The sequence below is a fragment of the Cordyceps militaris genome (assembly GCF_000225605.1).
Source record: "Cordyceps militaris CM01 unplaced genomic scaffold CCM_S00005, whole genome shotgun sequence".
Taxonomy (NCBI): Eukaryota; Fungi; Ascomycota; class Sordariomycetes; order Hypocreales; family Cordycipitaceae; genus Cordyceps; species Cordyceps militaris.
The window spans coordinates 2,012,494-2,039,033 of record NW_006271973.1 but is presented as its reverse complement, the minus strand read 5'-3'; the positions used below and the strand labels follow the sequence as shown (position 1 = coordinate 2,039,033).

At 56.8% G+C, this 26,540-nt stretch overlaps 10 protein-coding genes across 10 annotated transcripts; 4 read left to right on the top strand and 6 right to left on the bottom strand.

The window, feature by feature from the left end:
• Positions 1–1,836: 1,836 nt before the first annotated feature.
• CCM_07005 (HLH transcription factor (Hpa3), putative) lies at positions 1,837–3,454 on the top strand (the record flags this gene model as incomplete). The annotated part of the gene is made up of 3 exons (XM_006672143.1): positions 1,837–1,978; positions 2,080–3,051; positions 3,114–3,454. The coding sequence occupies 3 exons, from the start codon at positions 1,837–1,839 to the stop codon at positions 3,452–3,454; spliced, it is 1,455 nt and encodes a 484-aa protein (XP_006672206.1).
• A 1,984-nt stretch (positions 3,455–5,438) lies between these two features.
• On the top strand, positions 5,439–6,986 carry CCM_07004 (C6 zinc finger domain protein; the record flags this gene model as incomplete). The annotated part of the gene is made up of 2 exons (XM_006672142.1): positions 5,439–6,850; positions 6,914–6,986. The coding sequence occupies 2 exons, from the start codon at positions 5,439–5,441 to the stop codon at positions 6,984–6,986; spliced, it is 1,485 nt and encodes a 494-aa protein (XP_006672205.1).
• A 529-nt stretch (positions 6,987–7,515) lies between these two features.
• Positions 7,516–9,508, bottom strand: CCM_07003 (Glutaredoxin domain protein; the record flags this gene model as incomplete). The annotated part of the gene is made up of 3 exons (XM_006672141.1): positions 7,516–7,851; positions 8,628–8,935; positions 9,001–9,508. 3 exons carry the CDS (start codon positions 9,506–9,508, stop codon positions 7,516–7,518), a joined length of 1,152 nt encoding a protein of 383 aa, XP_006672204.1.
• An 806-nt stretch (positions 9,509–10,314) lies between these two features.
• Positions 10,315–11,229, bottom strand: CCM_07002 (uncharacterized protein; the record flags this gene model as incomplete). Its single annotated transcript, XM_006672140.1, has 1 exon — positions 10,315–11,229. The coding sequence occupies one exon, from the start codon at positions 11,227–11,229 to the stop codon at positions 10,315–10,317; it is 915 nt and encodes a 304-aa protein (XP_006672203.1).
• A 2,163-nt stretch (positions 11,230–13,392) lies between these two features.
• On the bottom strand, positions 13,393–13,914 carry CCM_07001 (GNAT family N-acetyltransferase, putative; the record flags this gene model as incomplete). Its single annotated transcript, XM_006672139.1, has 1 exon — positions 13,393–13,914. One exon carries the CDS (start codon positions 13,912–13,914, stop codon positions 13,393–13,395), a length of 522 nt encoding a protein of 173 aa, XP_006672202.1.
• Positions 13,915–14,218: 304 nt separating this feature from the next.
• On the bottom strand, positions 14,219–15,822 carry CCM_07000 (Major facilitator superfamily transporter; the record flags this gene model as incomplete). Its single annotated transcript, XM_006672138.1, has 4 exons — positions 14,219–14,386; positions 14,451–15,182; positions 15,247–15,259; positions 15,323–15,822. The coding sequence occupies 4 exons, from the start codon at positions 15,820–15,822 to the stop codon at positions 14,219–14,221; spliced, it is 1,413 nt and encodes a 470-aa protein (XP_006672201.1).
• Positions 15,823–16,203: 381 nt separating this feature from the next.
• On the bottom strand, positions 16,204–16,965 carry CCM_06999 (Phospholipase/carboxylesterase; the record flags this gene model as incomplete). Its single annotated transcript, XM_006672137.1, has 1 exon — positions 16,204–16,965. The coding sequence occupies one exon, from the start codon at positions 16,963–16,965 to the stop codon at positions 16,204–16,206; it is 762 nt and encodes a 253-aa protein (XP_006672200.1).
• An 859-nt stretch (positions 16,966–17,824) lies between these two features.
• On the top strand, positions 17,825–19,736 carry CCM_06998 (Protein kinase-like domain; the record flags this gene model as incomplete). The annotated part of the gene is made up of 4 exons (XM_006672136.1): positions 17,825–18,047; positions 18,106–18,272; positions 18,334–18,519; positions 18,588–19,736. 4 exons carry the CDS (start codon positions 17,825–17,827, stop codon positions 19,734–19,736), a joined length of 1,725 nt encoding a protein of 574 aa, XP_006672199.1.
• An 877-nt stretch (positions 19,737–20,613) lies between these two features.
• On the top strand, positions 20,614–22,710 carry CCM_06997 (uncharacterized protein; the record flags this gene model as incomplete). The annotated part of the gene is made up of 1 exon (XM_006672135.1): positions 20,614–22,710. One exon carries the CDS (start codon positions 20,614–20,616, stop codon positions 22,708–22,710), a length of 2,097 nt encoding a protein of 698 aa, XP_006672198.1.
• A 1,088-nt stretch (positions 22,711–23,798) lies between these two features.
• Positions 23,799–25,568, bottom strand: CCM_06996 (Ras-like protein; the record flags this gene model as incomplete). The annotated part of the gene is made up of 6 exons (XM_006672134.1): positions 23,799–24,040; positions 24,118–24,393; positions 24,464–24,578; positions 24,743–24,868; positions 25,319–25,434; positions 25,499–25,568. The coding sequence occupies 6 exons, from the start codon at positions 25,566–25,568 to the stop codon at positions 23,799–23,801; spliced, it is 945 nt and encodes a 314-aa protein (XP_006672197.1).
• Positions 25,569–26,540: the final 972 nt, after the last annotated feature.

Below are 26,540 nucleotides of genomic sequence, written 5' to 3'. Positions count from 1 at the left end.
AAAGCTAAAAAAGAAAAAGGGCCCCGCTTGCCTCGTGGTGGCAGCAGACAAGGTGTGGCCGCCACGGCATGGCCATGCAAGTGCCAAGTGGGTTGCAAGGTAGGTCAGTAGTAGTGGCAGGCAAGGCCCAGTCGTTTGTACTGGTCGGGACTTGGAGTGGTCCTTGGTTCAGTGGTAGCCCACTGGCCCAGTAGCGCCCGCTCTGCCGTGGCTCCGTGGAGCAATCAATACATAGTAACTTTTTTTTTGGTGTGTGCATGAGAGAGGAAAACCGAAAAGTGAACCGAATCAATTAAAAACAAGTCAAACAGAAAGCCACACCAAGCTGCGAGGAGAGCTCCTTGCCTCCTCGGCGCCTGCTGCTGCACAGCACCACGGCATGCCTGATTCGGTTCCCACCAAACCCCCCCCCCCCTCTTCCCCCCCGGTTTGCCGTTGCTGCCCGTTGTTGCGCCGGGCCGCGGCTCCAGAGCGCCGTGTTGAAGGTGCAGGGCGAGGGCGCGGCCAGCCTTTCTAGGGTGGACACGTACCCGTGTTCGTGAAATAACTAGGTATGTAGCTTGTCGACGGGGGGGCTATATGTGAATGAGCCTTGCTCGAGTTATTATAGTAAAAACAGACGTTGAATGCGAATATCACTGATCAGTCGATGTGATGCGCGATGGAGCACATGGCACTCGAGCACTGCGCTGTCTCATAAGCGGCCTAGCTCAATTCCAGCAAACGTGACAGCCAGCCAGTACTGTAGGTAGTTTATGAGTTAGTTAGCCTAATAGCTACTAAGTTAGTAGATTCCGCGTCGAGCACACACACACACCACTCGCACCCCCTCCTTGCCCTTTCTTTTCTTCTTTTTCATTTTTTAAACATTGGTCAATTCGTAGGTAGCATCCACCCAGTTAGCTTATTCCAGCACACCCACACCACTTTGACACACCACACCACCACCACTACACCCCCCCATCCCAGGTATGTATACTGGCAGATCAGCATCAGCATCTTGTCTTCCGCCCATGTGCTCGCTTTGCCCCGAACCCACCAGTCTTGGTAGCGCGCTTTCCCTCTCCTTCTCACCTACGAATACAGGCCACAGATACTTGTATCTTTTGTCTCCTCACCCTCTCTTACTTCCTCGCTCTCTCTCACTCTCTCTGCACTCCAACCCGTTTCCTCTTCTTCTGGCTCTGGGTCCCCTGTCCGTAGCCACGCCGTATTTTGCGGGTTAAACTGCACACCTGGCTCGTCCCACCTATCCACTCTGCGCCCCCCTCCCCAATCTGACCTTCCCTCTTCCCGTCCAAGATCGCTTTCTTTCCCTCAACATTGACCACTCGTTTTTTTCTTCTCCTCCCCTCTTGACCATTCTTTTCCTGCACAAAAACATTTGCTGTATTCGACGAAACGCCAACGCTCTCTCCTCCCCAAACACGCGCGGCACATCTACCTCGGACACCACCTCCCGCATATCTTGCATAGCTTGCCATTCCCGACGCCCTTCTACCGGCCCCGGCATTGGCCAGTACTATTCGAGAAACATCTCCTTCCACCACGCAGCCCCTCTGCAAAGGAGAAGACAAAAAGAGTGCATGCCCGCAGCCTTGTCTTCTGTGTTCCTTGCTGCTTCCCATTGTCGAATCAGCCTTCTCTCTTTCCGCCTCTATTCTTGGGGCATTTTTTGGCCCCTGTTTGCTCCGACCTCTTGACCAGCTGCTGGCCTGTGTCGAATACGCGCACACCTACACCAACTTGCCTCGACAACTACGCTTCAGCTCCTACTAGACCTAGTAGGCTCTCCATCAACCGGCCTCTACCACCACTCCCTCGCACACAATCGCCATGCCTGCCGCGGCCCAGAGACCGGCCAATGCGGCTGGTCTGACCAATATTCTCAACCAAGATGAGCCACCTGCCCAAAGTGCGCCGCCTCCTCAGCTGCGTGACTCTGGCTTTTACTCAACCGCCGAGGCGTCCAGCAAGCGTCCGTTCACCTCATTTCCCTCTGCGGCGGTCCTAGCCTGACCAGCGCCGTCGTTGTTGTCCGCCAATGCTCACCTGCTGACCCTTTTTATCCTTCTCTAGACAACTCTGGTGCTTCCTTCAATGCTGCTGGTCTCAGCCCTGCCGCATCTGGTTATCAATCTTCTACCGCCGACAAGACGCCCTCGCCAATCGCCGCAAACACCCTCCCTCACCCGCAGCTGTCACCCGCCTCTGCCGCCAACATGAGCGTCGCCGCCATGGTATCCCCCACGTCCTCGGTCGCCGTCGACCGCCGCTATGAGCGTCCCGGCTCCCACGAGTTCCCTGGCCACTTGGGCGACAACCTCGGCCCTGCCTCCAATATGCGCCGCGAGAGCGTCGACAGCAGAATCAACCAAGGCATCAGCGACATGCGACTTGGTGGATCACCATACACTAGCAATAACCAGTCCACGAGCTCTATTCAGAGCACCCTACATAACCAGCGCAATCCGCGCGCTGGCATGGACAGCTACGCCGCCCATAGAATATCCAATGGCTACCAGCCCAGCAACGACCGAAACCCGGAGAACAAGACGGGCCGCACCGCCCCAGCTATCACCGGTCCTGCCACCAGCAACATTGCCCGTGCTGCCGAGCCAACCAAGGGTCAGGCGTGGGCTTTCCCCGAGGAAGAGATTAAGCGTGTTAGCCACTATGACGAGTCGAGGAGAAGTAGTGTTACCGACTCTGTTGCGAGTAGCCAGTTCACGACCGAGTCACGTCTACCTTCGGGCCAACGCCGTTTAGAGGACAGCAGCGAATTCGCTCGCTTGTCGGTACACTCGTCTGAGTTCCCGTCTGTTCACCACCATACCATGCAGCACAAGCAGCTCAGTGACCTACAAGCCGAGGAGGGTGCTGGTGGCCCCGGAGCTCAGCCATATAGCCGCACGCCGGAGCTGCGTGTCAGTCACAAACTGGCCGAACGCAAGCGCCGCACTGAAATGAAGGAGCTCTTTGACCAGTTGAGAGACTTAATGCCCCAGGAGCGCGGGTCAAAGGCATCCAAGTGGGAGATTCTAACCAAAGGTAAGCGAGGACGATGGATGAAATAACACGCTGGACGTGCCAATGCTGACTGCCTGGAAAAGCCATTACCGAATATCAGAGACAGACGGACCATGTTCGTGCTCTTCAAACACACTACAACAATGCTGTCTCTGACAATGAGCTTCTCCGACGCGAGCTTCAAAATGTCAAGATGGAGCTGGCGCAAGCGCGTGGTGAAGGCCACGCACCCCCACCTGCCCAATCCCAGAGCCACGCCGCCCCCGTCCACCCGTTCCCGCCGGAGCAATACCAATCGACCTCGGGCGGAACCGAGCTTCCCCCGCTGCGGTCCATCAACAACGGCATGTCCAATGGCCCTGATTCGATGACGGGTGTCCAGTACGACGCTCCAAGAGCCAACGGCTACCGCGAGCGATACTAATTCGAGACCATACGGTAACTCTTTGCTTCTGTCTTTGCTGTTTTGGCTATCGGTACGACTGGATGAGCGACTACGATGTTGTGATGCGTCTGTTGACGCTGCCCGTGCCGAACAAGACGGGTCATATCTTGGCATTCGATGCATTTCGCATTCTACAGTCATGGCTTCCATGTTATTCTTTGCTCTTGAACCCAAGAGCTTGGCATTTACTTTTCTTGCATTTCTTTGTACTCAATGGCTTGCCCGGGGAGGAAGCCAAATGTACGACGACGAGGGCGTTTGCCAGTTGCAGCGCTGTTACAATCTCTATACGTGTTTCTTTTTTCTTTGGTCTAAAAACGACGGGCGCGGAATGGCGAATCTTTTTCCTGTTTTCATTTTGAAGTCTTGTCGAGTGGGTTTCATCACAACAAAATGGGGTAGTGATATGATGCAGCATGTTCCGCCCTTTCAAGCGGGATGGAGACGACGAGCGGCGGTGATATTCGGAGTCGAGGTATGAGGCAAGGGTAATAGGCAAGGCATTGGCACAGGGAGGGCTGTATATACATATCCACATGTTTTCAAGAAGGGTTCGGGCCGCTGAGCCGCTTCTGTTATATAAGGCGGTATGATGGGAGTTGGTTCGGGTATACTGTAATCATCAGGATAGTGGCCAGACTGGCGGCCAGCAATTTATTAACTGCATTGATCAGGTTATGGTTTGCGTGTATTTGCATCATTTGTCGTATGTTGTCGCCCATATGGGATTGGTACGTGTGAGCGTCAAGATGTGCTGTTTCGACGCCGGGGTTGATTGAAACGCATTCAGGTTGGCGTCGCGATCAGTCGCGTGGCACTTTGGTGATGGAGATTATGCCACGTGGGAATGCATAAAGATGTGTGCCAAGGGGTGGTTCCTGAATCCTGGCGACAGGGTGGGTGTCAATTGCAAGGGAGGGGTAAACGGTACATGTGATGATGTGACTAGGAGGGGGGAAGCGCTGGTATTATTTCCACGGCACATGGGTACCAAGCAATGAATGAAATGAAAAATGAAACTTGGAATTTCACATGTAGGCAGGAACACTTCTTCTTTTTTCTTTGTCAGCATACAGTCCAGTGCTTGGGTCTTCCTAAGGCCGAGTCCGAGTCCGAAGCACAAGCGGAGTCTTGTTTGCGGAGTTTGCGGAGTTTGCCGATGTGTCCCCTGCGGACTTGCATCGCAGGTGAAGCACCGGTTTGTCAGCGCAAGACACCAAAAAAAGCATACGTACCTAGGTAAGCAGCATAGAAGAGGCTTGTCCAAAGGTTAAGTCGACACGCGTTTGATGTTGGCCTAATGATGGCCCCTTTGTTGTCTTGTCTTTTCGTTGCGGACATTTGGGATGGACCAAGCTGGATGACTCAAACAAGCTGACGTCCAGTCCCTCTCTTGGCTGCTCTAGTTTTTCTTGTCTGTCTTAATCTTGTCTTTCTCCTAATCACGTCAAATCTTATACGATTCTTTTAGTTACTTTGACGCGAACTTGTTTGTCAGTCTCGGCGGAATCAGACACGTCCCCTGAGGCGGCTCCAGCACCGCAAGCAGTACACGCCAAGAATAGCGGACCCCTCACCTGGCCGTTGAACAGTGGTTGAACTCATCTCATCGGTGTAGCAACTTCAACAAACGCAACTAGATACTATTCTTCTCCGCTTCGACGAGGAAAAAAAAACTGCCGCGCAGTACCTTCAGACGTCCGCATCACGACCCCATCCTCCCATTTCCTAGTCCGCTCCGGACCTTTTTTCCTTCGTCGTCTTCTTCTCCTCCTCCCCCCAAAGCATGGACTCGTTCAGCATTGATCCACTCGGCCTGACGACCAAGATTGACTCGGCCTCGTCGCTCAGTTCCCGCCAAAAGAGCTGCAACGCCTGCGTCCGCGGCAAGCGGCGCTGCGACAAGCGCACGCCGCGGTGCACCCGGTGCGCCGCCAAGGGGCTCGACTGCGTGTACCACAAGATGCCCCCCGCGGGTGCTGGCAGTAGCGGCAGCAGCACCACCACCACCACTGCCCAGCGCCAACCGCAGCTCACGCCTGGCCAGTCCACCGGCGGAAGCACCTCGCCGGAGATGGCTGACGTGCCGGACTTTGACATGGGCTTCGACTATGAGAGCCTGGGCACAGAGACGAGCCCAGAGAGCATGGGCCACCTCCCCGACCAGACTCCGCACTATGACCAGGACCGCCACCACCACCACCACCCATCTCACACCGCCGCCAGCAACAACCAGCATCTTCATCTCGGCCCCGGCCTCGACTTTGACGTGGCCGACTTTATGAATGTCGTCACTGCTAGCACGCACCCCTCCTCCGCCGCCGCCCTCACGCCGCCGCCGCCCACCACCAACAGCTTCTTCGCCAGCCTCTTTGAGAGCCTCGACGCCGGCGACGGCACCCTCACCGGCGGCGGCGCCTCCAAGCTCGACATCCCGCCCGTGCCGCTGATGAGCAGCGCGCTCGTGCCCCGCCCGCCCGTGCGGGACCTGTCGCTGCTCCGGCGCAACATGGCGTGCGACGGGCACGACGCGCTCGCCGTGCACGACCCGCGCTCGTGGATGGGCTACACGGTGCAGGCGCTGACGTCGATGCACGCCACCTTTGCGCAGACGCGCGCGCTGCCCTTTGTGCACCCGCGCCTCTGGGCCGCGCACCTGCCGCGCCCCGTGCTCGCCGTCTTCTCCGCCTCCACCGCCTACGCCCACCGCTCGCCGCACAACCGCGCCTGGATCATGAAGCTGCTCGCCGACACGGCCGCCGACGTCCACCGCGACGGCGACCGCGCCGCCGCCTCCGCCCAGGACAAGCTCGCCCGCGTCCAGGCCCTCATCATCCTCGACTCCATCCGCGTCTTTGACGGCGATGTCGGCCTGCGCGCCGCCGCCGAGCGCGAGGCCCACGTCCTGACAGCCTGGATCGCCGAGCTCCAGCAGGTCGTCGACGCCCTCGAGGCCGAGGCCGTCCAGCATGCCGCTGCGCAGAGCGTGCCCGGCGCGGCGCTGCCGGACGGGTTGATGATGGGTGGTGGCGGGTCGTCGCCGGCGGCGGGGGCCGCGTACCCGGCGCGCGATCGCCCGCCGAGGAGCTGGGACGCCTGGATCCTGCTCGAGAGCGCGCGCCGCACGCTGCTCTTTGCGTGCGCGTTTGTCTGCATGACAAAGCTGCTCAAGAGCCTCGACGTGAACCAGGCCATGTGGCAGAACCTGCGCTTCACCGCCTCGCGGCACCTCTGGGAGGCGCCGTCGTCGGTGGACTTTTTCCGCGCGTGGCGCGACAAGCCGCAGTACTTTATCCGCGACTTTGATTTCAAGGACTTTTGGTCGTATGCGCGCGCCGACGACATGGACGAGTTTACCAAGACCATGATTATGCCGTACGTTTTATGTTTGTCCGTGTTTGGGTTTTAATGATGAGATGCTAACGCGTGCTTTGCTAGGCAAATTGGCATGGATGTCTTGGAGCATTTCATGGCGGGAGAGGACCTCTCCCATGTGCCGCCGGCTGCATAAGGCTTCCCGACTTTGGATGGCGTCGTTTGAATATAGCAGTCAGAAACGGTTTCTGGACTGCGCTGTATCATATTGGGTCGGTTCTTGCGCATTCTTTCTTTGAATTTCTAGGCGTTGGGTGACGGGGACTCTGGTGCAGAGCGCAATACAGAGCGGGGTATATACATGGATGAGACAAACTCCTATCTGGTAACGTTTGATATATAATACGACGGCTTACATGTTCACTGTCCATGCTTTGCGTACATCGATGCCTGCTCCTCTGCCACTTGAACCCTGGGCGACGGGCAATGTATCCTCCGCTGTTCCTCTTGACATTGAAAGTGAAACATGCTATAGCATCGCGTACTTGTGTTGATGAATTGATTCGAAACATGGTGTAATCTATCATCGAAAAAAAAAACAGAGCTTTCATCGACGGTAGCAACCTTGCTCCGGCATATCGCAGTTCATCATATACTCCGCCTGTAAATTCTCGTTTCAATCTGCCCAGGTCTTGCCCAACCCACGAGATCGGCCGGCGCACGTTCTAGATCCTGCCCGGCTTCAACAGGCCGTCGCCGAGGAGGCCGCCGGGGTCCGCAAAGTTGAGCGTGCGCTTGCCGTCCTTGGCGTCCTGGCGGGCGGTGGGCGGCGCGCCCAGGTCGGCGAGCATGCGGCGCGCCTTTTCCCGGAGCCTGCTGCTGCGGCGCGGGGAAGTGACAGGTTTCTCCTTGACGAGAGAGCTGGTCGTCTCGTAGGAGACGACCGAGGCGGCGTCGGAGGTGGTTGATTCGCGGCGCATGGTGGGTTCCCCGGTGTCTCGGATGGGGGGTGGGGTGCGGGAGAGCGGAGCGCCGGGGTATGGTCCAAGAGATTTGGATCTCTTGGTATGGAGGCTAATGCAGTATTTTGATGATTTAGTGCTTGTCGAGGTAAATTTGGGTGTCAGTCAGGAAAACAATGAACCAAAAGAGCTGAAATGGGTGAGGAGGGGCTGTGCCAAAACGACGGAGGTTAGCGCAACGAACTCGTTTGAGGTGAACGGCGGCTTGCAAAAGATGCTGCAACGGCGGAAACAGCACAAGGAAGAGTTGGCTAGCGGGTGGGATGTATTGAAAAGGGGAAAGAAGGTCGTACTAGCTAGGGGTTGGGCTGTGCCGTCGCAACGTCATGCACTTGCTGGTATGAAGTACAATCACGGGCCGTGTCGAGATTTATCAGCGTTTCCGTGTCCCACCCCCGCAAATCCGTCCCACATGCCAAGACACACAAGTCCATCACTGTTCCTGGAATATGTATGCGGTGAGAAGATAGTGTACAGTATTCAGCTTCATGTCGTATGCATTGTTGTTCAAGGCGTGGCATGAGAAGAAGACGGAGTTGTAGGGTGATTTATTACAGCCACGCGCCAAAACACGCGGCGTTGCTAACAAGTTTCAAGCCACGGAACACACCGCAAGTAACTATGCACTGTATCAAACAAAACGCCAAAACACCTTTCCATATTGCTCTCAACATGGCATCTTTTCGAAGAACCCACCGTCATCCGTACCACACTCCCAGATACCCGATACCCGATACCGATACCAAAAAAAACAAATACACTTCACGAATCGGACCCTTCCAGCTCCCTCAGTGTGCCGGTGCCGCGCCCTTAACCTGCTCGGTCGAGAAGCGCTCCGACACCTCGACCTTGCGCTGGCCGAGCGCCTGAATCTTGGTGATGAGCTTGCCCGTGTTGTCGAGCTCGACAATGTCGTCGGCGCCGCCGATGCTCTCGCCGTTGATCAGCACGTTGGGTACGGTGCGGCGGCCCGTCAGGCCCAGCAGCAGGTCCTGCAGGTCCGGCCCCAGCGGGTGCTCGTCGAGCTCGACGACCTCGGGCCGCGGGTGGATGAGGTACTTTTCGAGGAGGATGCCCTTGGCGCGCCGCGAGTGCGGGCAGTACGTCTTGGAGAAGATGACGACTATCAGCAGCGTGTTAGCACTACGGTTCCGTCTGACTACTGAACAGACGAAAGAGAAAGCATACCGGGTCCTTTCTTGAGAATGCCGTGCAGAGCCTGCTCGGCGGGCGTCTCCGGCACCCTCTCCTTGTCCTTGCCCTTGGGCACCGCCACCTCGGCGTCCGCCTCCTTGGCCGCGACGGGCTTGCGGTTACCCTCGGCCGAGTTGCCGACGCCGACGAGCTTGCTGGGGGTGTCGGGCTTGGGGCCGGCCTTTTTGTTGGCATTGTCCTTGGCCTCTTGCGCCAGCTTGCTCAGGTGCTGCTGCAGGTCCTGACCCTGCTTGCGGTCGTCCTCGTCAATGTCGCCGTCGCCGTCGCGGTCCGCGGGTATGTGGCCCGTCTTCAGACCCGTCTCCGAGTTGATGACGGACTGGCCGGCTGGCGACCGCCCGTGCATGGCGTCCATGGTCTTGTGGTAAAAGTCGGCCGACTGCCCGCTGCCGCCGCCGAAGCCAGAGGCGTACAGGAGCACGAAGACGACGGTGACGACGGCGGCCAGCGTCACCAGGCGGAGTCGGCGTGCGGACGGCATCGTGTTATGTCGGTTTTTGTAGTTCGGCAGTGTCCCTCTCTATGTTTCTCTCGTCGGGAAACGGCACGCGATCGAGGGGCGAGGAGCTGCCTTGATGTCCACCCCTGGCCGCTTTAGCTCGGATTGGGTCGGTGCTGGGATAGATTAGCGGCCACGTTGCAATGGGGCCCGGTCGAGACAAGATCTTCAAGATTGCTGGGGATGCTGCGCTGTGGAATTATGATGCGCAAGAGATAAATCGCCCGAGTTGAGATGCAAAGGGAGCAATCGTTGAGCTTCGTGACAAAAGGAGGAAAGTCAGGGTGTCCTAAGTGTGGGTCGATACCAAGCCTGAGGCGCGTCTAGAATCCCGCCCTATAATAATAGTTATAAACGGCTTGGCTTTAGCTCTCTTGGCACAAACAAGTGCAAACTTGCAGAATACTCAGAACCGCCGCGCAAACGGACGTTTCCCTCTTTCAACCCTTTAAACTTTGGAATAACCAGAGCCGATTTTTTCGCCCAGTTGCAGCACGTGGCCTAATGCGGCTCATCAGCTCGAAACGTGCCTGTCCCTGCAGCCGTTGCCAATCAAAGTTGCCGTAACTGGCGCTGTGAATGTCGATCAAACTAGACCGATTATCTCTATCTGGAATGTCCATCACGGCAAGTGGGCAAGTGGAGGCAGAAAATGTGGTATACAGTTCCATTGATGCAAATGCTATTATCACAACCATACGCGCTAGACAAACGGGACGCCAACCTCTCTTCTATGAAGGACAACCAAAATCACGACTGGGAAAAGACATGGCAAAAGTTTGAAGCCTCTATTCGAGGAGATAGTGGAAAAACACATCCTTATACCCTCCGAGGACGGTAAAGACGCCAAAAGCAGAAGCGCCCTTGACGGCACCGAGCAGAGCCGCCGTGCCCAGCGCAATCATGCCGAGACGAATAGCCAAGCAGCTCAGGACCGCCTCAATGGTGCCGTTGCGGAACTCGAGCACCTCGGTGCGCTCATTGATATGCGGAAACGGGACGTCCGGCACGGGCACGTCGAGGAACGCGCAGAGCGGCGGCGCCCAGCCCTGCTCGAGGCGAAAGTCGAGCAGCTTCTCCGGCGGGACCGTGGCGCGCATCTTGGCATAGTGCGCGGTGTGCAGCTCGCGCAGACGCCTCCTCGCCTGCGCGCCGGTGCGCGCGCCCATCCAGCCCGTGTACACGTCACTGATGCCGACGACAAACGGCAGGCCGACCCAGGCCGCGAGGCGGAAGCACACGAGATCCCAGAACCCAAACAGCCAGGCGTCGGTGAAGACGCGGTAGCTCTGCGCCCACCTGTCAAACGGGCGCTCGACGAGGATGACGCGGGCCTCGGGGTAGGCGCGGTAGATTTCCGGGCCAAAGTAGGCGGCCACGTCGGTGACGGCGCGGTACGGGCCGATGAGCCGGTCCCAGTCGCCGCGCGACCACGGCAGCAGCGGGTCGTAGCGGGACAGGTAAAAGGCGCGGAAGAGGCGGCGCTTGCGGAGGTAGGGAAAGTGACACCAGGCGGCCCGGCCCCAGGCGTACAGCTGCGGCCAGTCGTCGAGCTTCATGACGTGGTGCACGGGCGCGATGCCCAGGATCTCGAGCGCTTTGCTGAGGGAGGCGGTGCCGCTCCGGGGCAGGCCCGCGCAGAGGATGCCGTGGCCCGAGGCGAAGTTCTTGGGCGGGCCGGATGTTGCTACTGACTTTTCCATGGTGACGAGGAGGGCGTTATAAGGGTGAAAAGAAGGGGAGGTATTGTGTGGAGGTAAGGCGTATAAGTCGTGAACGAGGACTTGTATAAAGCGAGCAAGTACAACAAAGCTGACTCTATGATTCTATCTTTCCAAATTGCAACTAATTTATCATTACCGACCGGCATTAGAAACGGGCGATACGTTTTATATCTTTTCGTCTAGCTCCTTAGCTTAGGCGCTCTGATACATTCGGTTCGCCAACACTCCGCGTGGGAAGTCACTCTCGTTGCTTATTTCTATCTTCAACGTCAAGGCTACTTGATATCAGCGCTCGTTTCCTCAATGAATGCGTTGAGCCGCTCTAGACAAGAGGGCCCCAGGTCGATTGCTGACGGGCACCAAAAAGGCTTTCGGGGCAGCGCCCCGCGTGTCAGGGCCATCGGGGGTTCGCGCGATGTTCCACAAGCCGGGGGGTGCGGAGGCTTCTATGCAGGAACAGCGCTCTCCTCTCACACGGGCTGGCAGGCTGATTTGTCGAGAAAGCGTGGCGTGCGGGTAATTGTACCAACCAGGGAAACCGGTTGCGAGAGCTGGGCTTCATGCTTTGGCCCAACAGCTGGTTCAGGCACAATCCTTGTTCCATTGAATTTCCTTTTCAGATGACAAGATATACTAAAAGAATGTGGATTCTTCGATTTATCGGCAGTGGATTGCCATTCCCGGGCTTCTTCCCCGTCCCTTGATCATGTGGTCAGCCGAGGCCGCTGAGCCACCCACCACCGATGCCCATCGCCTGCGAGCTGTCCTTTAAGCTTAATCATGGAGGCTTCGAGTCATGTCAGAGGAAGTGGTAGGCTTAGTGCGAACGGGAATACGATCTGCCATGTACTTCCGCGTTTGAATGCGGCGCACTGCTATGCGGAGAAGGGTTTTGAACGTCGGTTATACTTGTAAGCTGAGTAATAAACGGTGGTACGATGGGAGCGATCCGCGGCGACAGGTAATCATACAGGGGTCATTAGGCCCAAGTTGCAGAGAGAAATGAATCAGACGAATTTGACACGCTATAGTAGTTGTTGGTGTTTTCTTTCGACAGATGGTTGCGTGTGGTGATGGATGGGTTGGCTAGGTGGGGGATATTGAGAGCATGGGACACCATGAAGAAATTGTTATGAATAGTGACCAATCTGAAACGGGTAAGCAGAGAGAATGATGCAGAATACACCCCAGTACCCAGTAAAACAGTAGATGACGACCTTCCATTCCTTCTAGCTTCTGCAACTTTGACAGCTGAACCCTGGGCAGAGGCTCGTGGTGTAAGCCGACCCGCCCCCGCTGAAGTAAGCCCAAAGTCGCAAAACAAGGGTACAGACTAGACTGGCTGCTCATGGAAACTGTAATGACAAGATATTCTGGAATGCAAATTGGTCCTTGTCATGAGTGCACCAGATGGGAGGAGTACATGTACGGCTACCATTCGTTCGCCATTGCAGCTGATTCAGGCTCCCATCGTGCATGACCTGTGGGTAATGCGGCGCGCCACATGGCCTTATTCCTCCCTACAAAAATGTCCCGAAGGCCCGAAAGGATTGATCAACGCCTACCGATTGCATCTTGGGGAAAGACTAAAATGGATGCGCGGCTGACAGTGAGGCTTGCAGCTCCCGAACCCCTGCTCGTCTCGGCGCTGACTGGCAGCAGGCGACGCTCCGACAAGTCGTACCAGCTGTGCCCTCGGTCAAACGCTCCCCCCTGATAATCGTGGTGAGAAAACAGGCGGCCGCTCACATGACGTCGGGGAAAATGCGAGGGACATCCTGCTGTGAACATGCAAGATGGTCGAGGCTTTGCATTGGCTGTGGTGCGGCGACGACCCGGCGTGGTGGGGCCGGTACTCTGCGGTGTTGCGGCTCCGAAACGGCGGGGTTCGCTGCGAGAGCCGTTGGCAAAAGTTGGTGCATAGGAGAGTGGGCCGGAAAGAAAATTAAGATTATAGACAAAGAAGGGTTATACTGGTCAGCGCCGAGTCTAGTAGAATATCTACTTTTCTTCTTTTTTTGTTCCGTTGAACTTGGTTCTTGTACATCTCTTACAAGACCACGCGCTTCAATCGCGGCACACATTCAGTACCACTCAAGACTTCTCAAGACTCTCCGGACCAGAAAACCACACGTTCCCCATCTAACTGTAGTCGCTCCCCTCGCAGCCATACCGCGGATGCCCGCGGCCCTTGCGCTCCATGGCCACGAGGCCCTCGCCGGGCCTGGACTCGAGCACCTCCATGCCCAAGACGCGGCGGTAAAACGGCACCGACTTCTCCCAGCTGGACGTGAAGAGCATGCTGCGGCGCAGGTGCGGCATGGCCTCGACGACCTCGCGCACGCAGCGCAGCAGCCAGCTGCCCAGGCCGCGGCCCTGCACGGCCGGGTCGACCCAGACGTCGGTGAGGTAGACAAAGGTCGTGTAGTCGGTGACGCAGCGTGCGAGGCCGCAAAAGTCGTCCTGCCGGAAGAGCCCGAAGCAGAGCGAGTTGTCGAGCGCCGCGCGCATGTGCTCCGCCGGCATCGCGCGCGCCCAGTAGAACGCGGCCGAGTCGAAGACGGCGCTGAGCCGGTCGAGCGGGATCCGCGAGGCGTCCGTCGTGATGAGGTATGTGTCGCGCTGCCAGCAGCGGCTTTGCAGCTCGGCGCGGAGAGAAGACATGATGGGTATGGTGGGAGTGATGAAGAAGAAAACTTTGTTGCATGTTGTTGGGGAAATGAATCGAAGGGCAGCTTATATACTATACAACTGGTTCTGAGCCGAAATGACTCATGGTCTCGCGACGCCCTTGGTCCTGGACCCCGGCGTCGGTCACAGTATGACACCACCCGGGAATTTGGCCGGATTTCTTTATTTAGATTTTTTCGTCTAATTGTTTTTCCCTCTATAAGTGTTGAATAATGTACTACCACCTCTCAAGTGGTTCCCCACGCATTGCAGCTACCATGGAAGCGGGCATCACTCTCTATACCTTGACAAACACCTTTTTGTTGACCCGAATTCTCACCATGACCACCAAAAACGCCGAGACAAGACTGAGCGAGCCGCCGTACAACATGGCCGGTCGATACGCGACAAGGCCCTTTTCAGCGCCGCCATACGCTTCGAGCAGGTAGCCAGCAATGGGGGCGCCCTGCCACACAATCGATTAGCATGCTTGCGCTCTCAGCAACCGCATTTATCCAGACAAATCATACCATTAGATAGCCTCCAATCCATCCCGTGATGATGATGCTCATGACGGCGCCGACCCGCGCGCTGCCAAAGACGTTGCTCGCCACCGTGGGCATGGTGCAGAAGAAGCCGCCGTTGGACAGGCCGTTGATGACGACAAACAGGGCCAGCGGGGCCAGCGTCGTCGAGGCCGGCCAGATGGCCAGCATGCTCACGGCCGTCAGCACGAGCGAGGTGAGCAGGACGTTGAGCGCGCCCATCATGTCGCACAGGTGGCCGCAGAGGACGCGCCCGGCGGCCGACGACAGCGTGAAGCCGGCGACGAGCCCCGCGCCCGTCGCCGACGAGAAGCCGAGCGAGTTGGCGTAGAGCGGCAGGAAAAAGGGCGGCACGTAGAGCGGAAAGGTGCCGACGGCCGTGGCGGCGCACACGAGCACAAAGTTGGCCGACTTGAATAGTTTCCTGCCCGTCTGGGGGTCAGTAGAAGTTGGACACAAGATGGGGACAACGTACCACTCGATGAATTTACGACGCGGGAGGCTGCTGCGCTCCTTCATGATCCAGGCGGCGGGGAGGCCGGTCGCGAGCGTCGCGATGCCCAGCACGCGGTAGGCCATGGCGAGGCCGACCTTTTCAATGAGGGGATTGAGCGCGAAGCTGATGGCGGCGCCGCCGAGGCCGCTGCCGGCGAATATGAGGCCATTCGCAAGTCCTCTCTTCCTACTAAAGTACTGTGCAGGAATTGCCGTAATAACCTGCCGCCACACGATTAGCCATCCAAACCAAGTTTTTTCCCCCAAGTCTGTTCTCCCAACGTACACAAAACACAAAGCTATTCCGCCCACGTTAGCAACTCTTCTCTCCTCTCCCGCCCCCCGCGTCACACCCAACATACCTCGATCCGAGCCCAAACAGGACCCCCGCCGTCACAAACAGGCCGCCCAGGTTGCCCGTGGTGAAGCTGCTCAGGATCTCGCAGCCGCCCATGAGCGCGACGCCCGTCAGCGCGGTCCGGCGCGCGCCCAGGTACTGCAGCAGCCAGGCGTTGGACGTGGCGCACAGCGAGACCATGGCGGCCTGCAGCGAGCCGATGAAGGAGAGGACGGCCGGGCCGGCGAGCGCGTCCTGCACGAGGGTCCGCTGGATCACGCCCCAGGCGTAGGTGGTGCCGACGCCCCACCACATGAGCACGCAGCCGCTCAGGACAATGGCCCAGCCGTAGCCGCCGTCGGGCGCGGCCGAGTCCACGGCGAGGGACGCGGCGAGGACGTCGTCTTCGGTGCGGAGGACCGCCGGGGCGGGCTTGGTCCGGTGCGTGGTGGTGCCGTTGGGCCGGTTGGAGGACCACCCGGCGGGCGAGGTGAGCTGCACCGAGGTGCTGGTTGTTGTAGACATTGGTTTAGGGTAGGCGGCTGCGGTGTGTGTTGGATTGAATTTGATAGGATCGGGAGGGGAATTATAAGGATTAAAGTGAGTCACGGTTGAAATAGAGTTTGATGGAGATTTTGCCGATGGCGGCTATTGAATATGTCACTCTAAGCCAAAGGGCGTAGCTTCGACCCACTAACTTGTCCTTGCACTTATAAAGCAACATGGAGTGTTTCTATCGTTATGAGTCCAATCATCAACTCTGGTTCAAAATGGGGTGTCTCTTGACAAAATCCATCAACCCCATCGCTCCGATGCTGCCGTGATGCTCCTCCGTAGCAGGCCGAGTGTACGCGTATCGGCACTCCTCCATCGCCGCGTCAGGTACTCGGTCCTTGCTCCATGGTTTTATTGGTTTTGCTGCAGTACGTGTGTCAAAAATGCAACGACATCATCCATGCCTGCAGGTGCATTGAACCAATGGCCTCCGCTTGGATATTCTCTCCAGGCGACCTGCGATCCGAAGGACGTCAGCACATCGCGCAGACCTCGGCCATTCTGCACCAGAACCAACGGGTCGTCCACGCAGTGTTCGAGCAAGATGGGCGTGTTGGCCAAGACGTTGTTGTGCGCAGGAACGTTGGGCAGGCTGAGCAGCTCGCGCATGCCCGCGAGTGAGCGTCCGGCAAACGGGCAGCGAGCGGAGAAGCCGACAAAGGCACCCAGTCTGGCTTCCGGGGTAGGAATATCGAGGTTGAAGAGCGTGTGGATGCAGGTGGCCGCTCCCATGCTGATGCCGGCCAGGATGACGCGGTCCCAACGGCCGCCCAGGGCGGCTGCCTCATCGGCCAGGATGTCTCGAATTTGGGGTACCATTTCCTTGAGTCCCTCGACCTGCAGGTCCTCGTTGAGGGCAAAGTCGCGCGGGTCCCAGACGTCGAACCACTGCGGAAATGTATCGGGCACGCTCGCGCACCGGCGCATGGGTGCCTGGGGAAACACCCAGCGGAAACTGGGAAACGCCCCCAGCAGGGTCTGCCCGCGCGAGTCTCGGGAGTGGGCGAGCGACGCAATGAAGTTGGTGGTGTTGTCGCCTCGGCCGTGGAGGAAGACGAAGGTGTGGGTGTGCGCCGTAGTAGGCGGGAGGGCGGTAACGGAGATTCTCGACATGGTGGTCTCGGAGGGAATAAACGGACCCGTATCTAGAGTTTGGAAGATGAGGATGAAGGAGAAGAAAGGAGAGAGGGGTGTTTTTGGAGTGTTGGACTTAGGCAAGGCTGCTGCCTGGATCTTGGATGCGTTGGCGGGGGAAATGAGCGGGCATTACGACACTACCCAGCCAGTAAGCGAGGTCCGTTTGCCGCCAATGTCAACAACAACTCGCCCCCAACGTCGGGGAAATGGGGGAGAAAAGGGAGCGTATCAGAGTGAAGCGAGACGAATAACTAGACAAATCGAAGAAAGACGGCCAAATTCGACCCGACAAAAGCTAGCAAGGCAAAAGTGAACCCGCTCCTCGAGACGGGGCATACATAGGCTTGCTGCTTCAGCACGGAAGCAGATATCCTGACTTGGGGGGCCAATTTATCCCTCGTCTCGACTCAATATCGAACAACATATCTAATGTGTGGCTCCGGCGCAACATCCCTCTGTCTTGGCTGCGGCGCAACAGCCCTCTGTCCGCAGTGATCTGGGCGCTTAGCTTCCGTGATCCGTTTGCGAGGTGGATGGAGGACAGTGTCCATGGGCAAGGGACCAGATTAATATACATTGCCTGACTTGCAAAATCCGTCCGCGAGGTGGATGAACGTGATCAATGTCCATGGGCGAAGGGCCCTGCTACTAAACGCAGGCGCAATTAAACGAGCCCCGCCTCAATCCTCTCTCCTTCAACATCATCCTAGCATCGACTCGCGGGCTAACCTAGGCGCAGGCGAATTGTTTTTTACCTTTCACATTGGCGGCACTTTTTGATTCTCAGTTCGCTTTCCTTCCGAAACGCGGTATTGCTCGCATAGTTGTTGACACAATGGAGCCCGCGCAACAACCCCTCAGTGACCAACAAGTCGTCAATGGCGCTCTATCTGAACTTGAAGAGCTCTCATTGCCTCATCCTGCCGTTGCCCTACTTCGTTTATTCATATTTGAAGCTCTCGATGAACGGGCAGCCGCAGAATATCTGCAATCAAGAATCTTCTCTGCCGAGGAGGCGTACCGTCTTGCTTCGGATTGGGCCTACGTCGTAGAAGCTGGTCCGTTGCCCGCCCCCTCTTCTTGCCGTCGCCCTTTGCTCACGCCGTTCATTCACAGTCTCACGTAATGGAACTATGCCACAGCCACCAGACGTTGCTGAGAGCCGCCGCATCTCTCAGCGCGACGGACATGTCTGCTGTGTTTCTGGCCTACGGGGCACCTTTTGGGACCCCCTGATTGTGTCCCCTGTTTTGGCGATACCCGTCGACTGGATCAGACAACGGGTAAGCCGCTAGCCCTCTTGCCCACGATTGTGTACCAGAACAGCTGACGAACCCGCAACAGGACCGCGTGGTACCAATGTTGACGGCCTTCTTCGGGGCATGGTACCTAAATTGGTGGCTACATTACATCCAGGAGCCCACCCTGTTGAAGCCGGAACACAACCACTGGCTGGTTCGCCGGAGCGTCGCGCAGGCTCTCCGATCTGGCCGCGTCAGGCTTGACAGAGCACAGCCATCCATGACAGAGGTACGAGGCGAATGGGAAACAAATCGCCCGCGGGCAGTGTTTGCGACTAACGGGGATCAACTATACAGTTTGTCGTGGACCCTGTGATTATCGACACAAGAAAGCCCATCCAGATCAAGGGCTTGTTGGCGCTTCTCGGTGACCATTCGCGAGCTGGCATCAGCAAGGTTGATGCCCGCTTGATTGGAACCCATGCCAGATTCAGCAAAAGCATCCAAATCATCAACCTCGCCAGAGAAACGGCGCCGGGCCTATCTAATCCTCTGTTGCCATTACACTATGTGTCGCACACCCCCACACTGGTACCCCTCAAGCCATGGCCTGGACGATTCCAGCTTACATCCATCCTTACAACACCGCTCTTCCGAATGTGGCTCTTGTTTCCTAGACGACTCCGTCGGCTCGCATACGAAGCCCTTAGACAATTGGGCGCGTACTTGTACGGCGTTACCGCTGGACACGCCTCCGTACAGAAGCTGCCTTTTGGCCTCTTTCTCAAGTATGGCGGCACGTTCGAGTGGGCCGAGAACGAATTCAATGCTCTCCGAACCGTTAGACGACACACCACCCTGACGGTCCCAAAGGCACTCGATCTGGTGTCCGAAGTCGTCAGCTACACAAACGGCTGGGGCTACCAGGATAGGGGTCCCAAGACGTACCTCATCATGACCGAACTTCCCGGCGCACCACTTTCGCAGTGCATCGACGCCATCTCCGACGACAACTACCAGCTCCTCGCCCGCCAGCTCCAAGACGCCGTCTCCCAGCTGCGCCAGATCCCCAGCGTCAATCCCGCCCTGCCCATCTGCAACACGCTCGGCGCCGCCTGCCGGGAGCCTCGCATCCGCGACTGGGCGCCCCTCGGACCGTATGCCGACGAGGCTGCCTTTAGCCAGAACCTGCGCTTCCCGGACGACCCGGCCCGGCGCGGGCACCGCATCGTCTTTACGCACGCTGATCTGAACGCGCGCAACATCATGGTCGACCAGCGCAAGACGCCCGACGGGCGTCTGGAATGGGCCGTGGTCGGCATCGTCGACTGGGAGACGGCAGGCTACTACCCAGAGTACTGGGACTGCACCAAGTCGCTGTTTGAGGGGTTTCGCTGGCCGAAGCGCCACAATGACGTGATGAAGAGCGTGTTTGCCGCGATGGGCGACTACACGGCGGAAATGGACGTCGAGCGCCGGGCCTGGGAATCTGGCGATGGCGTGTAGCGAGGTCCGCGCCCGATTTTCATTTACATGTACAATAGTGCACAGCATAGTAGGCCATTTACTTGCAGCAATATCACGACATGATGAGAAAAACAAACAAATAGTAACTTTCCGCGATCCTCTTTGTGCGAGTTCTTTGTCCGCTGCGAGTCAATCTATCTGCACATCGGCTAGTCGCATTGCCGTGCACAGCCTTGCCCGAAAAAGAAGTCCATCAGTATAGGTTTAATTCAAATGCCCGTCATCCTTTCAAAGTCTTTATGCCATGCCATTCATTGCGCCCACCATGATCTATACAAAGCGGCGCGGACCGGCGGGCACTTGCACCGCCGTCCCGTCTTTGTCCGTCCAACGAGGCCAAACAACTTCGTCAACTCTATCCCTTTGTCCGCAAACTATTCCCCAAGTCCCAATCAATCAACCACAAACCTTTACCATGCTTGAACGAGCAACTTCATGTGCACAATGAATCATCCGGCCCGCTGCAATAACTGCATGTATAAAAATGCCAGTCACTTCCCAACCTCCAGCATCGTTGGGCGCATTCAATCATCCTCGTCGCCTCTTTGATACCCGAGCTCGTGGCATTCACAACCCCATTGGCACGACAGAGTAACTCACCAGGGGCGCTCGCCGTCCGTGTCGCTGGCCTTCAAGAGGCGGCGAGCGCCCACCCATTCGAGCCCTCTTCTCGTCTTCCCAACAGACTCATCACCAGCAAGCATCACAAGTCTCCCCTCCCCCCTATTCATCATCTTTCAGTTTTGGCAAATCTGTGGCAACATCTTCACTACCGCCCTCTTCTTCTTCTCTTATCCGTCTCCTTGAACTCCCTGCTGCCGACATTGTCGACGCATCGCACCGTACTGGTCCAGACATGACTGGTCGTGCTGCCACGCGTGGTCGCGGCCGTGGCCGTGGCAACCCTCCGAAGCAGACCCCGTCTACTCAGAGCAAACCACCAGCGGCCCGTCGGCCGGCCACACGACGCATCTGCGACTATTGCAGCAGCGATCCCTCCGGACAGATCCGACACGAGCAACAACCGTGCGACTGGACCGATGGGAAATACCCGCTCGAGTGCAGTAACTGCGCCGACCACCGTGCGCTGCACCCCATCCAGGCGGCCGGGCACGTTTGCCAGGTACTGCGCAAGCCGCTCCTCTACCGCAAGTACTCCCGGTACCACCCGGCGCGCTACGACCAGGCCCTCAGCCCCCTCAACGGGCAGCCTACGAGCACCGGTCTCTGCTGCGTCAAGTGCGCCGCCGACGATAAGACGGCCGGTTGCGACGTGGACCCGATCCTCGGGTACCAGTGCTCGCGGTGCAAAGCCGACGACATGTGCCAGCTGAGCGACGGTCGCTTGATGGATAACAAGCCGAATCTGCGACAGGGCGTCGTCAGATGGTTCCGGCACGCGTGTGACTCGTGCGCACAGCTCGCTGCCGCGCGCCGCGTAGAGCAGAGGGACCAGTGCTCGTGGCTCGCAGACCACACAGTCTGGAACCAGGCTTGCGACCGCTGTCGCAGTAACAATCTCGTCTGCATTGGATCCTCCATCGTGGCAGCTATGCCAGCCGCCATCAGTATTCCAGAGAACTGGCGTCCACGCAGTTTTATTGCTTTGGGCTGGGCCGAGCTCCGGCCCGGTACGGTCTGGCGCAAGGTATGCATGAACTGTCGACGCGATAGCAACCACTGTCGCGCCTCCATTGCCGCCCCTTACTCGGCGTGTGGTCGATGCACAGCCCTGGGTCTTGATTGTGTCGATCATCAGGGCACTGCGTACCCCATCTTTGACTTGTCCCAGGTTGGCTTTGGGAGCTATCTGCCGTTTACCGCGTGTAGGCGCTGTGTGCAGAGCGGCCGAAACTGCGACAGGCAGCGACCGTGCGACTCATGCACCAATTATGGCGAGGCGCAGCTTTGCGACAATGCCTTTCTCATTACAACAGCTGGCAAGAATCGCATGTCCAACTGTATCCACGGACGTCTAACCCCCAGGCCTGGTCCACTGTACTATCTTGCCCATGGTTACGGTGCCAATGGCGTCACTGATGTCAAGGACGGCTCTCGAATGGAACACTGGATCGGTCCACTGGTCGAGAACTATGTCATGCCGTCCATCAGTTTCCATGTAGGCACCCTCGTCCGGGATGTCTCACGGCAGCGCGAGTCGCTCATCCCGCGGTCCACGCCGCCACACGCTGCACCAGGCACACTGCTGGCCAGCAGCCCAGCAAGCCAGCTGTCGGCAAATGATCTTGCAGTCATGATCAACCAAGTCTGGCCACAGTCTTACTTGATGAACACCCTGAGCAACTTCGCAGAGGAGCAAAGACAAGCCAGATTGAGAAAGAGAATGGTTCAGTTCGACACCCCCGCTGGAGTAGATGCCCCTCCCACAGCCGCCGATATCGCTGCGGCTCTGAATGAGAATCCCAACTTCGCTTCTGTGGCCATCCGCCAAGTCGTCCAGCCATTGCCTGTGGTGTCCCACACCTCGGAGGAAGACGAGGACGTGGAATTCGAGGAAGGCGAGGAGGAGGAAGAAGATGAGGACAGCGATCAAGGTGAGCAAGGCGATCCAATCGAGCAAAGTAACAACCCTGATAATGTATCTTTCTTACCGCAGCCAGCAGCAGCTCCTGATCAACGGAGACCGATCCTGCAGCAGATTGTTCAGACAGTCGCGACTGTGGCATCGCTCAGCCAGCCAGCGCAGGATGCCGCTGGTGATGCTGATAATACCGATGGCACCGATCATGTTATGGACATCAAAGTACCAGAAGGCGAGCACCTCCCCATAGATCCCACTCTTCAGCTCTGGGATCCTGCCACTCCAATACCCATCATCCTTTCGTACCCTTCAACCCTCCGTCTTCCGTTTCGCCCGAAGACTGATGAAATGGATTTTGAGATGACTGACATGTCGCGGATGTCAATCATTTCACTTGTTTCTTTTTCGTGATGTTGGTTGGACAGAGTTGTGGGTTTGCAGTGTGCTACTTCCAGCGTGGCGTTCAATAGTGAGGATTGTTTTCTGGTCCCAAAAAGTACATTTGGGCAGTGTCGAGGTCCGGAAAAGGCAAGGTTCTTGGCTGTAGCTTTGAGGCGTTGAATTTATTGGTAGACGCAGAATGTCATTCATATTCACTGCTTTTGTCAGCTCGCGTGGTCACATCATTTTTCTCGGGAGTATTACACTCCATGGAAGAGCCAAGTGGTAAACGGGAAAATTTTGGTAAGATAACGATCAAATTACAACAGCCATTTTTGAGAAGTATGGATATAATGAACAATAAAACACAATAGTCGACCCACATACATTCCGAGGAAAAAGAAAAGAAATCTGAAGAAAAATGGGAGGGAGTTAAAGGGAGAAGAAAACAACATGTACCGAAGAAAATGGGAAATCGGGTATGGAGAATGGGACTCTGCGTATACGGCGTCGGAAGCGTCCTCGCGAGGAAGCAGCGCAATATAAAGATTGGCCCAGGTTGCAAATCAAAGTAATACCATCGGCCCCTCACGGTTCTCTCCGCTTGCTTGGGTCCAGGTCGAAAACTCTGATCATGCAGCAAAGTCAACGTCGTCGTTTCCTTGTCTCTGTGGTTTTCGTGGGTCTTTAGTGATAAATGCAAGCCATTTCAAATGCCTGAGCATGCGCTTCCGCCAAGACCAAGTCAGACAATCATCTCCAAGATGAGCCCGTCCAACATGAGAACGAATATGCCGTGTGCGAGTTCGCTTATTCGAAGACGTAAAACATTAAAAGAAACCGGGAAATAAAAAGGAAATAAAAGGAGGCCAGAGTTTGGCCAAAGAGTCCGACTCCCCATCCGATGCTAATGAATCGCTGTGTTTGTGGTGTAACCACACATCATTGCCACCAAACACAGCCGGTCGCGGTTGTTGTGAGCATGTGGCGTTGATGCAATGTTCTTTTTTTCTTGCTTTTTCAATCCCTTCATCCCAAGGCTGTGAGACATCTCGTTGTCGAAGTCATGTCGTATGGTATCCGCACGTCGACTGCCACTCGTCGGTGAGTCGGGCTGTTCACATGATGACGCACTTGGAGCAGCAGCCGGCCTCGCGTCCGCCGTCGTCCATATCCATCTGCTTAGGAGGACCATTGAGGCCGGACCCGCCTCCGCTGCCAGTAGAGTAGCCCTGCATTTCGCGGTTGAAGCGGCGAATCTCACGAACAATGTCGTAGAAGGCCTGGTCGACGTTGATTCTCGACTTGGCGGAGGTCTCGATGAACTTGCAGTTGAATGATCTGGCCAGGGCCTCACCCTCTGCAGTCGACGCACAAGCGGGTTAGCGAATGCCACAGGTGTAGGGGAACAGGGAGAGAGGGGCCATCGAAACTTACCATGTCTGAAGACCTCGCGCTCGCCCTCGAGATCGCACTTGTTGCCAACGACAACCATGGGGAAGTAGTCCTTGTCCTTGACTCTCAAGATTTGTTGCTGGAATGTGGTGATTTCCTCAAAACTCTGGCGGGATGTGATGGAGTAGACGAGCAGAAAACCTTCGCCTGTGCGCATATACTGCTCTCGCATGGCACTATACTCTTCTTGGCCAGCAGTATCGAGAACATCGAGAAGGGCGACCTCATCGTCAATAACACACTGCTTGCGATAGGAATCTGGTAAGAGCAGGCGGTCAGCGCGACAAGAAAACGACGAGGATATTGGTGGGGAGGATTCGGGCATTACCTTCAATGGTAGGGTCGTACTCGTCGACGAAGTGGCTCTGAATCAATTGGATGGTGAGGCATGATTTACCGACGCCACCGCCACCAACAACGACGAGTTTGTACTCGCGCATAAACTGTAGGGGGAAGGGTTAGCAACGGCAAGGCGCTGAGGTGGATGGCTGGCTCAGTGGCTGGCGGGTGGGCGAGGATGAGGCAGCGAGCGGCCAATCCGGGGAGGGGCAGCAAGTAGCATGCGGACTTGGGAAGCGCAAACGCGACGTGGGAGGGAAAAGCGCACCTTTGTAGAGGTAGCCATTGCAGCGACTGCGAGCCGGATGGCGATGTGATGGTTTTCGGGAGAGGGAAGAGCTGTTGCGGGTCGCGAATGATCGTGGGGTCGTCGGATAAAAATTGACTCGCGCCTCTATAGGGGATTGGAAAGGGTCGACTGTGAGGGATGAGATGCGAAGGGGGTTTCGATTGAGGGTGTCGGCGGGATCAATTCATTCGAGGGGAGAGGGAGGTGAGGTGCGGACGAGACGAGCAGAGAAGAAGGAAGGCAAAGGAAGAGAAACAGGCGATGTGTGATTGAAATGGCGCTGGATGGGGAATTGGGGGGAGTAGAAGGGGGAAAAAAGAGGATAAAACCAGGGGAATGGGAAGAAAAAAAGTGGTTGTTGAAGGATTGGGAGCAACGAAGAACGGTAGGTCAGTTTGCTAGGACCGCGGAAGGGGAGGGGGGGGGGGTTCGTTGGAAATGTACCTGGCTGGCCAGCAAGCAAGGTATGGAGGTTGGGGTACTGTTGACTGGGAGCAGACGAGGAAAAGGAAAGGGTTTGAAGGGGAGCGCTAGAGTATTTTGTCAGGTAGGTACTTTGGCAAGTACTTTGGAGGGATGTTTGTACCCGGGAAGGCAGAGGTGGCGGTACAGCTGGGTACTTTGGGGGGACTTTAGGGGCGGCTGTAGGTGCGTGCAGGCGCTGGAAGCCACTGATCCAGTGGGGTTTAGTGCCCGGGCCACTGGTTTATTACTGAGTTAGTACCCAGCAGGTACCCAGGTAACTCCCTTGTCGTGCCAGGATGTCTCTCGACAGTACCTGCATAAATGTTTTGCTCTCCAGCATGACAGTAGCATAATGGTCAAATATGTTTGACAATGTTGCTACTCCATAGACATGAAAGACCAAGTCAAAACAACATGCCAGAAGAATGAAAAAACAACAATCATCTGGACGAGCACATGCCTGCCCAGAGAATCCGCGATTAACTACAGCGGCCCTAGCGGCCTTGGTATAAACAGCCCAAAAAAAATACAAATGCCCCAGACGAGGGTCTTTCTAGCGGCTCTTTCAAGGCAAGCCACCCGCCACACCACACCACTTCTTTCGGCCACCCACTTTGCAAAAGCGGCTGGGGGGGGGGCTTCAGTTTCCACTCTCTCAGTTCTGCGATATCCACCGTCGGGACGAGAGAAGGATTGGGGGAGCAGAAGTAAGAAGAAGAAAAATATCAAAACGTCTGGGGGGCCGCTGGCAAAGCTGGTTGGTCGCTGCGACTCGCTGGGGCCAAAAGACGATGGAGGGAGGGGCAGCGGGCTTCCGGCAAGAGAAGCTTTTTAGTAGGGGCCCTTGACTGGAGGATCAAAAAGTCAATTGCTGCCATCGAATATTCTTCTCTCCCCAGTGCGTGTTATCGCGAATATCGCATCTTGCCTGTGTCAATATCCACAGCACACGCCTTGTCCGGCCGGCCACGGGGACACGGCGTAAATGCAGCTCCTGGTGCCTCTGCTCTCCTCTCCTCTGTCGGCCAAGCCCTCTCTTGGCCGTCTCCGTCCTCTCACGCTCTCTCTTTCTCTCCTCTCCTACGACAAACTACCTACACAAACTATACTTCAAATCGACCTTTGCGTCTGTGCGAAACTCATGCCCATGAATCCGTCCAAGGTTCCTTCTTCGCAAGCCATAACCCGCACGAAGCCAGCCTGCCCACCGCCGGCCGGTGGGGCCGAGCGCGTCCAACAGGTACCTGCTTCTACGCCTACGTCACCCGCATCCAGAGAGGTACTCTGCAGACTTCCGTTCCGTGTCCCCCCC